The sequence below is a fragment of the Cynara cardunculus genome (assembly GCF_001531365.2).
Source record: "Cynara cardunculus var. scolymus isolate 2C chromosome LG 5, CcrdV1, whole genome shotgun sequence".
Classification (NCBI taxonomy): Eukaryota; Viridiplantae; Streptophyta; class Magnoliopsida; order Asterales; family Asteraceae; genus Cynara; species Cynara cardunculus.
This window is the reverse complement of record NC_037532.1, coordinates 5,536,443-5,547,400: the sequence shown is the minus strand read 5'-3', so window position 1 is coordinate 5,547,400 and position 10,958 is coordinate 5,536,443. Positions and strand designations below refer to the sequence as shown.

The 10,958-nt window shown below is 36.0% G+C and overlaps 2 protein-coding genes across 2 annotated transcripts; one reads left to right on the top strand and one right to left on the bottom strand.

The window, feature by feature from the left end:
- Positions 1–1,008: 1,008 nt before the first annotated feature.
- On the top strand, positions 1,009–6,900 carry LOC112512712 (CAX-interacting protein 4). Its single transcript, XM_025118820.1, has 3 exons — positions 1,009–1,138; positions 4,040–5,036; positions 6,744–6,900. The coding sequence occupies exon 2, from the start codon at positions 4,065–4,067 to the stop codon at positions 4,998–5,000; it is 936 nt and encodes a 311-aa protein (XP_024974588.1). The 5' UTR covers positions 1,009–1,138; positions 4,040–4,064; the 3' UTR covers positions 5,001–5,036; positions 6,744–6,900.
- Positions 6,901–8,569: 1,669 nt separating this feature from the next.
- LOC112513150 (mitochondrial import inner membrane translocase subunit Tim9) lies at positions 8,570–10,410 on the bottom strand. The gene is made up of 2 exons (XM_025119312.1): positions 10,275–10,410; positions 8,570–9,001 (listed from the first exon to the last, which is right to left on the bottom strand). The coding sequence occupies exons 1-2, from the start codon at positions 10,367–10,369 to the stop codon at positions 8,815–8,817; spliced, it is 282 nt and encodes a 93-aa protein (XP_024975080.1). The 5' UTR covers positions 10,370–10,410; the 3' UTR covers positions 8,570–8,814.
- Positions 10,411–10,958: the final 548 nt, after the last annotated feature.

The window sequence follows — 10,958 nt, the reverse complement described above, 5'->3', positions numbered from 1 at the left end:
AAAAGGAAAACTGATAAAATTTATTTAAATTAAAAATAAAATATATTTCATATCTAAAATTTTAAATTAATTAAAAAAAAATTATTAATGAAATTTGTTTTAATTAAAAAATAAAATATATCGTGTTGGTGATTTTTTAAATTAAAAAAATATAAAATAATTTGCATAAATTACTGACTGTTTAACGATAAAATTTAACTAAATACATAATTAAAATTCGTCGCTAATCCGTCGGTGAAATGATATACCGACAACATTTAAGCACGAATTAAAACACATGTTACTGTATTAGAGTGTCTGAAGGTGGTCAAGTTAGCCATCAAATAGATATAAACAATCCATGCATATATACCAAAGAACATTAGTGATGGATTTTAATTAATTATGTATTTATTAAAATTTATCCATAACCTGTTAGTAATTTAATCAAATTATTTTATATTTTCTTAATTTGAAAAATCATTGACAACATATTTTTTATTTTTAATTTAAAATACATTTCATCAATAATCTTTTTTAAATATAAGTATTTTTGATATATTTGTTTCATTTATAAATGTAAGTACTTTTATGGTTCAAAAAATGTTTTGAGACTTAATCGTTTTAAAAATATGAAAGTCAGTTGGTTTTTTTTCAGACTTTTTCCATTATTTTATCACATTAACCAGTTTTGTAGGTCATAAGAATGTTGTAACAGGTTTTAGAAAGTCCAAAGAGTTATTTAACATATTTTGAAATGTTCAAGAACTTATTTGTTTCAAAAACTTGTAGAATAACTTAGTCATTCAAAACACTAAAGTCTATTACGTTTTTTTGGACTTTTCTCAAAAATATAATTAAAAACATAACAAGTTTTTATATTATTTCCAATTTGGAAACATGTCAAAGTTTAGATGGATGAAAGAGCCCAAATATGGGTTTGGAAGCCCAATTATATTACTTTTGGTTTGGCCCAAATTTAATTAACACATATATATTTATACGTGCTAAGGGCAAATGGAAACTTCCGTGCTTCATCTTCCTTTCCCAATCCATTTTCCAGAATTTTATCCCTCGATCTTCGACTAATCGCAGTCTTCGACGAACGGCGATAATCCGAATATTCGGTTGTTCACGGTTCAGTAAAACCTAATTGAAGGTACGTTTTCAAAATTTTGAATCAATGGATGATTATGTGTTTTTATTGATACCCTAATTGTTAAATTGCTAGTGTTGTTATGTAGTTTCGATTGTATTCGGAGATCTGACTACGTTTTGATATCTTAATTGCTTGATTGATGGTTTTCTTTTTTCTGATTTTTGGTTGGTTTCTAATTTCAATGGGATTTGAAAGCTGGATTATCGACCCTATTGGTTAGTTGTTTTTCTGCTTTGAGCGTGGAATCCACGATGTCTAAACCCCGTCTCTTCGTCTGCTCTTAGCCAGAGGTCTGAGGGATTACTCCCCCGTTCCTCCTCTGTTACCCTCTACCCTTACCAACCCCTGCTTAGTCCCCCGAACTAGTTACTTTTTTGTAAAATTATGCACCAAGCCCAGCCCAAATCATCCCGCAGGTAATTTGCTTTGTTGTTTACTTCTTTCTAATTTCAGGAATAGCAGTAAGGAGTGGTTGATTTCTTTGAACACCGCTTTCTGTGAATTTGTTATTTGTAGATTAGAACACCCCCTCCGATTGTGTGATCTTTGTGGTGAAGGGTTTGGGGGAAATCCACTGCCAATTTTAGGTTTTAGTTTTAAAATTTGTTACACAGTGGAATTCAGTTTACTTGACTGAGTTGTTTATTGGTTCATTTGAATCCAACACAACTTTTTGTATAAAATTATGTGGAAAAACTATAATTATGTTGAATGTTGATGTATTGATGTTATTGTTGGGATATTGTTATTTAGGATATTAGGGCATGTACTAAGACTACATCCATGATCTATCTCTGAAGTCACTCGTGCATTATGTGATTGTCCAAGAGTCTACGATTTGGCATGATGGTTTTAAAGATTTTTAAGTTCGAATATCATATTGGATTATCTTGTATTGTCTTAGTGTAATTTTTCCACATTTCAATTGTGATTTTTCGATCTTTCCTGAAAAGATATGATGAATTCAAAGTCCTTAAGAATGTGCACCAGAAATTTTCTTGATCTTGAGAGGGGTTAGAGTAGTAGGAGGTAAACTATCAGGAGGATTGTTTTCTGAATAGACTGTTTCACCTATGTAGTACGTACTTGTTATTTGTTATCCATCTCACGTGTTGATGAGGAATATTGAACAATTAGGATATCAGTCTGTGATGGAAACTTGGGAGGTGTTGAGGATGATGTTGGTGCTGAAACTTGCATATTGATCATATCAGATGGATCTTACTTTCAGTTTCTAAAATCTGGTCTTCGGTATCTTGATATAATCAGTCGTAGTAGAGGATGGATCTTGTGTAGTTATTAATCTTTTCTGAAAACTAATGGGCATCTTGTTCATCAATATTCACTGGGTTCATGGCTGATTCAAGAGGCTCTAGATCGAGGTCCTGTCATGGAAATCCAGCCTTACCATCTATTCTAAAAGAATTTTCTGTATAGTTGTTATTTTATAACAAAGTAAGACCATGACCGGCCGGATCCTTTTATCTTAAATTTTTTTTGGATCCTTTTATCACGTCTAGGGTTTACATTTTAGGTTCTTTTCCTTCTCTCTTGTGAGCTCAAGATTGGCTTATAGAAGGAAATTGATCAGATCCCCTCTTCTCCGAGTTTATTTATATTCATCAGTGTGAGAACCGGAGGATCTTTCATTTCAATTCAAAGTGTCTGCAAAAAAAGATGCATGCTAGATAGTGTGATGTATTATAACTTATGAAGATGATAAAGTTTTTTTTGGGTAATCGTTATGTCCGGTCAGCTTGCGCAGACCTCAACTAACCCAATGGGGGCTTGGAGAGACTTGAACTGGCGACTCCTCCCCATGGCCTAGCCTCTATTTGACAGTTGAACTGGTTCTCAAGGTTCACCGATCAGAGTTCTTTTCATTGTTGTATGTTTGTAATATGTCACCGATTCACTGGTATTGTCTTGCTATTGAGTTAATGCCAGATAAAAAGGATTTCGGTTGTAGTTTCCGAACTTGAATTCATGTCCTGTCATAAAATTCCTCCTGATTTATTAGAACTACCTCTTCCGATCGTATTTCCCCCGAGATAAAAGAACTCATGACTTCCACCACGTCAAGGTGACACTCTACCGCTTAGTTATATTTTTTCATTAAATGTGTATAGCAAATATATAGACCCACATTTACTTGTTCAACGATCACAGTTGGATTGAGATGATCCAACATATGTGATTAAAAAGGTGATGATAACCACCTTTCTTGAAAATACAAATATTCCCTCTTAAACTTTTAATTGAAAATCAGCAAAAAACAAAAACGAATGGAGTAAAACAAATTACACCAAAAAACGATCACTTTATTAGCTTTAGTTTGACATCCATTTTGATATATTTTTTCATCCGTTTTTCGTGGTTCTCCGGTTCCTTTTTTTCAAGGTTCTCTCTGGATTTTTATCCTATACATATATATATATATATATATAGAGAGAGAGAGAGAGAGATACACACATACATTATCTTCATCTATGTTCGTGGGTGGCTGGCTGTATATCATGTCCTTAAATTGCAAGTGGACGTTTGACTTTGAGTCAAAGCAAGTACTTTTCAGCTTCAAAATGTTGTGAAGTTATTTAATTTGCCATAGAAAGGTGATTGTACCATTAGCTACATTAAAGGTACTACAAATAAAATTTAGTGTTAGAAGTGGGAAGAGGTTCATGTTGTTTAGGAACGAAGAGTAGTTAAAGTCTGCTTGATAACTGTAACCTAGTTTCTGCTGCCCCTAGTGTCTTTTAACGTATTCTTTGATTATTTCGTACAAAGTTTGAACTATGACCGGCTTATGGAACCTATGTTGTTAGTTTTTCTGGTTTCCGACAATCTACTGTGCTTGAATTTGAATTTGTTTCTAATCATCTACTGCTTTTTGATTTACAGATCAATCTCTCTTTGAGTTCTCAAGATGCCGGCCACAGCGGGTAGGGTTCGTATGCCAGCCAACAATCGGGTGCACAGTAGTGCTGCTTTGCAAACCCATGGTATATGGCAGAGTGCAATCGGATATGATCCTTATGCACCCAACAAGGAAGATAATAAGAAATCTGCCCAGCCTCAATCTTCCAATGCAGAGCCTGAGGGCGAAAATGCTTATGCTAGCTTCCAGGGGTTGCTTGCGCTTGCTCGGATTACTGGATCCAATGCTGACGAGGCTCGTGGATCCTGCAAGAAGTGTGGTCGTGTTGGCCATCTGACTTTCCAGTGTAGAAACTTCTTGAGCATCAAGGAAGATAAGGATAAGGATCCGGAGGCTATTCAGGCTGCTGTTTTGTCAGGGTTAGAGAAACTGAAAGGGAATGGCAAGAGAACTGCAAATGAGAGCTCGGATGAGAGTGATGAAGAGGAGAGTGAGAGTTCAGACTCTGATTATGATTCAGAGATCGAAAGGGCTATTGCTCAGAAATATGGGAAGAGTCTGAGTAGTACATCAAAGTCTTTGAGAAAGAAGCAAGATGATGATTCTGATTCTGATGAGTCGCATTCTAAGGAGAGGAAGAAAAGGGGTAGGTCAAAGAAGAGAAGTGCGAAAAGGAGTACCAGTGATAGTGACGAAAAGGGTGGGAGGAAGAGGAGGAAAGAAAAGAGGAGGAGAAAGGACGAGTCATCGGATGAGGATCGAAAACGTCGATCTTATCGGAGGAAGAGTAGGAAGGAGAAGAGGCGAAGGAGAAGCCATCGACATTCAGATGATTCAGACACGTCTGAAGACTCAATTAGAAGGCATAAGAGGAAGAGCAAGAGTAAGAGATCAGCTATGTCTTCTGATTCGGATGCCAGCAGCTCTGAGGATTCACGGGTTGGTAGGGACAAAAGAAGGCTTGAGAGGAGGAGCAGGAAATAGTCCTTATTATCGAACAGAGTGTTTTCATTCGAAAAGGTATTACTTCCTTTCTTGTTTTTCTGGTGTTCTTTTGTTGCAGATTGATTGTTTGATATCCTTTAATCTATACAAGCATTTCCATTTTGGTACAAGTTCTATCTGATGTGACATTGTTTCTTAGTTCTGGAATAGGACTTTGGGTCAACTTGATCACTGGTCCAATTCCTATTAACAAAGAGACTAGGGACCTGTTTGTTAGCAGCTTAATGAGCTTAATGGGACTCACAGCTTATTTGGCCGGCTATACATGACTGGTTGGAGTGGCTTAATGATATAGAAAGTGGCTTATTCAGTAAGATTCTAGGGGAAGCTTTATGTGTAAAGCCAAGTTTTCTCCAAACGTGTTCATCCCAATTAAAAAACACGCTTCTTCCATTTATGAAAAAACCCTTCCGAACAAAAACATTCACAATTTGTATAGACAGATTAATCAACACATACAACTTTATTCATATAGGACTTAATGGAAAAACCAACAGAGTATCATCTAGGAAGGCCTATTTCTTTCATAGTTAAATTTTAAATAGGACTTTGGGTCAAAGAAAATTTGTGCAGAGGACTTCTGTAAGCATCTTCTGTTTATTTTAATTTGTGATTGTGAAAATGGCACCCATTGCTTGATTTGAGATTTGTGCCATGACTCTATGGAAGCATAACTAGTAGAGCATGTAAAAAGATTACTGCTGATTGAAAATTTTCCAAGCTCGAAAGCATAACATAAGTCTTCATAGTTAACCATCTGTCTTCCTTCTTACTTGAAAAGCAGAAAAGAAGCATACATCTGATTGCTCTCATCTCACTTCTTAACTTGATTGATTCATGCTTTGTCTGTTCATTCATCATCAATGCACCAAAAGTTGCAAATATATTTCTGAATCTGTTGCATGGACCTCATTGTTACACTAGTTAACAAATGACTTGATCAACATGCAAGATTAGGGTAGCAGACTAGTGGTGGTGATCAGTAGCTAGGCTAGACGAAGGAAGGGATTGGGAGCGAGAGAGGATGGGGGTAGGGTTAGTGACCTGGCGTTATACCTCCTGAGTCCTGAGTCCTAATTTAGACTAGGGGTGTGCAGTCCTTCCTATCTTGGTTATGTTTTTCTTGTACCTGATTGGAATCTGTTGCCTACTTCTAACTCGTTTTTCGAATTTTGACACTGCATTTTCTTGTTTTCAAGTTTCCTTTCATGTTCTTATTATGCTCTTTTTCTGCTTACTTTTTTGAGCGAGCTTGATCCTTTTTTCTTGCACAAGCAGCGTGTCTTGGGAAATAGCCGCTTTACTCTTTGGGTAGAGTTCAGGTCTACATACTCACCCTCCCTTGGCTCCATCTCTAATGAAACAATCGCAGACTTGAGACTTAGTTACAAGGGGTCTCATCTCATCTAGTTTTATGCCGTGTTTGGTACGTGGGACAAGACAGAACATAAACTTGTTGTCTCATGTTTGGCATGATATTAGACTAGGACATGGCGAGACCGAGTGGGACCAAAACCAAAATTTGTGGATCAAAAATTAGGTAATGGGAACAGCCTAGTAGTCTTGAACCGAGAACAATGTCTGACAAATGCAATTTCATGGTAGTAATTAGTCATCATTTATGGTTATAGTTTCTTGTCTGTGATGCCTAATAGTCTTGAACCATTCTGTGCTACATTTCTTCTTGTTGGCATGGATTGCTAATGCCTGGGGTTTTTGCAGGAAGCTGAGACTGGTGATTCTGTAGCTGTATCCATATGACTCCATTTATCAAAGTTTAGTCGATTAAAACGAATTACAAATTAACTGTTATGTACAAATCCAGATTGCATCATGTTGTTCCAGTATCTTTCATTTTTATTTGATCGTCGTGGCCAAAGAGTGTTTAGCTTTATATAGATAGATAGATGGGTGGTTTTTTTCTATTCATACAACCCTTGCAACTAAAATCTCAACCTTTAAAAATTTGATCGTCGAGTTATTTTATGAAATTAAAACACATCTGGGGGTAATTTTGGAAATAAGAAAATTCATGGAATAAATAGAGAAGGGCATTTTCGGTATTAATATTTTTACAGATAATTTCTATAATTACGAATACCCCGTTTTATGTGGGATTGATATCATAATTAGTCAAATGAAATCAACCGTTTTTTTTTCTTCTTTTTTTCTTCATGATTCTAACGAATTAGTTTCATCCATTATTGACGGTTAAGAGATCTTTCATCTTTTTTCTTTTGTCTGAAGCATTTGTTTGTTTGTTGACAACACTTTCAGCAACTTCATCTGTTAATATATAAGAAGAAACCTTAACTTATCTTAATACATGCTTGCTTACCATACAATCCATTGAGAATTGAATTATAGTAATTATAAATCAATTGACACCAATACGTTAAAATTATATATATATATATATATATATATGATTTTAAGATTCATGAATTATCTGTGATAATGTACATATAAATCGCTAAACTGCAAACTTCAATATTCATGAACCACATTTTAAAATTTATGGAACACAATGTTTGACTTCATGGAACCTATTTATCAAACATCTGTGATCATGTATAAAATCCTCAAACTTCAAACATAAGAATTAAATATCTGACATTAACGAGACTCGGGTGTTTAAAAACCCGATATCTAATCGAGTTGTAAAATTTTCAAACCGTAGGTATTGAGTTGATATTATGTGAACCCAACTCAACCCGATACCTTTTCATTTCTTGTGGAGTTTTCATTATTATGTACGTTAGACAATTACACTATCATGTACCCATCGTATACACGTATTTTTGACCTATTCTCCATCTTTATATGACTCGTTCATATATATGTTCAGTAACTGTGAACATGTAAATATGTAAAGGGCAATATAGGTAAGAATTAAAAAATATTGATAAATTATATCAAATGGTTGATGATAACAAAAAAAATGAGTATATAAATAACATATTCATGTTAGAAGAATATTTTAATGTATCAAAATATCAACCCAACTAACCCGACCAATCCGTATGATTTGGATTGGGTTAGGTTGCATTTTGGTTTGATTAAGTTGAGCTAAAAAATTTCAAACCGCAAGTATTTGGTGAACGGTCCTTTCGATTTCAAATTCATCTCTACATAAATTGGCACCCTGGGTAGAGGATGAGTGTGTGCCAATGGCCATTTACATCCTAAGCTTTCTTTTCAAGGCTTGGTTAAAACGCGAACCAACCCAACCAGTCACATTTCACACCCAAAGCTTGCTTGAAAAAACATTTAATAGGGTTTAGGGTTTCCGGACCTTTTGCATCTCTACTCGATATACACAAAAATCAGTGACACTTAAACCTCGTGGATTAGCTCAATCCAATTAACAATATGACTTGGACCTTTATGGATTCTCCTCCGAGGTGCAGTTCGAATCCTACAAGACCACCATAAACTTTCCACATTGTCCTCCAGGATTAGTGGAGGTGCGCACAAGCTGGCCCGGATAACCACGGTTTGCAAAAAAAATCAATTGCACTTCCTCAAATACCCTTACAAGTACTTGTGTATGAAAAGCAACAAGATTGTATATAATTAAACCAATAAAGCCAAAATCTTGGTACAAAAAGGGGGGAGAAGCGAACAGAGATGTGTGCGATCATTAACGGAAAAATGTTTATAAAACTTAGCAAGCACATATATCGCTTGACGATATACACATCCTTATGGTGTTTACTTGAAGAGTAAAAGCTGCAGATACTTACTAACTACCTCAAAACAAACGAGGCCGGCCAGCGAGTTATGAGCTGGTTTAGTCTGGAGTAGCGGCCCCTTGGTTGAGTTCAGCAAATCTCAATCCAACACGCATTGAATGCTTCAAAAACTTCTCAGCACACCTACGAACACACGTCTCCTCTTGCTTATCTAAAGTTTTGCGTCTGAATGTATCCACACAATCTGTAAAGCACCGCTCCACAAGTGTGTTATACATCCTCAGGCTGCAATGGAGAACGGATGATGGTAAGATTATAACGGAAATTTGTAATAGACCTCAATAAAAAGAATGAAGTTCCTAGGTTATATTAAAAAACAGGACGTCGGGAGATATATCTGGATTAAAAAGAACAAAAACTAACCGACATTGGAGAGTAAGGGGCCTTTTACCCAAACGCTTATCCGGTAAGAGTCAACACTCCCACTTACCTTACCAGGTAAGATTTTTGTCAACTAAAACAACATCGTATGCAACAATTTACACAGTAAGCACTAAGCCGCTAACCAGGTAAAAATCATCACCCTCCCTTTCCGGGTAAGACTTAGTCCTTGCAATCGCTCTTACTGGGTAAGATACTTGGTCCTTGCCTTATTAATCCGATAAGGGAAGTGGTAAATGCTTACCAGGTAAGGATTTAGTAAACAGCCCCTAAGCTAAAGATTTCCTACAACTATCCTCTGATCCCAGAAAAAAAGATATGTAGATATTTGGAGCAAGAACTATAGGTAGTAACCGTTGTCTTAAACCCAACGAAATAAACTTAGTATATCCCACATGAAGTCAAGGTCTTGTGATAAGACGATACGCAAACCTTACCACTGCCTCAAGAGACAAGATTGTGTTGCAAATGTTAAATGGCAAACCAATAAAATTATAGCAAACGGGTATGTGGCAACTAGGTCAGAGCATCTCCAACAGATTCAGCAAATAGAAATTTTTGGGGCTCAAATAGAAATCAAGTTCACTTTCCAGAATTCAAGGTTGAAAGTACATCCACAATAAGAATCCATAACTATAATCTGATCTAGAGACCCACAATCAATGCCCATGAATTCCAAGAACGTTGGGAGATTGACCAAAATAGCTAATTTCCTCGACCAAATTAACTTTTTAGCCATTTTTTCAAATTGGACTCCCATTTTAGCCAGGCATAAACTCGATTTCCCGATTAAAAAGAAGAAAAATAATATCTTTACACAAATTTGTGTAAGGATCCGCATTTGCGTAAATGTCTACGGATGAGAACGAGAATTGAGCCAGTAATGGTTCTGAACCATAATGAATCTTCCAAAAAACAGAAACGAAAATCTGCAAGAACTTGAGATCTGAATAAAAAAACCATTTGATTTTTTGGATCGAAGGAATGACATTCATAATATCCACAAATTGCCATAATTCCAACAATACTGATCTTAACTAAGAAAAAACCAAATTGCATAATTGAAAGGAGATATCATATGAAAACGCATAAAACAATAAAATAAAAAAAAGCGAACCTGTCGCGGATTTGGAGCTGGTCGATCATGGTGGACATTCGAGCCTGATCTTCCGGTGGAAGAGTTCCCAGATCTCCGAGCATACTTTTGTCCATTTTTGGCTATTCTTTTGATTCGCTCCTTCTGTTCTTCCAATGGATTAGGGTTTCAATGTGATTTGTGTTATGTAGCCGAAGGGTTTAGAAACAGTTTTGGGCCTTCTAACGGGCTTCTTGCAGCCCAAAATAGTTGGGCTTTAAAAGTTTAAAGTAGCAAGACTCTAGTCTAGAGATGGCCAAATGGGCCCGGCCCGGCCCGTAACCGCCGGAGGACCGGAACTGGGACCGGAGAGGGACCGGAACCGGCCCGGGACCGGTATGGACCGGTTGTGGACCGCCGGTTATAAACCGTTTATGGATTTTAACGTTTTTTAGGACCGAGACCGGTTAAGACCGGAACCGGTTATGTAACCGGTTATAGGACTGGCCCGGCCCGGCCTGGTCAACTAAAGTCAACGTGTATATATATATATATATATAACAAAACGTATTTATAAAACTAAACGTATATATATATACATACATATATATATATATATATATATATATATATATAACAAAACATATTTTTAAACGTTTATAAAATTAAACGTTTACATATATAACAAAACATATTTTTAAACGTATTTATAATAAAACGTATTTA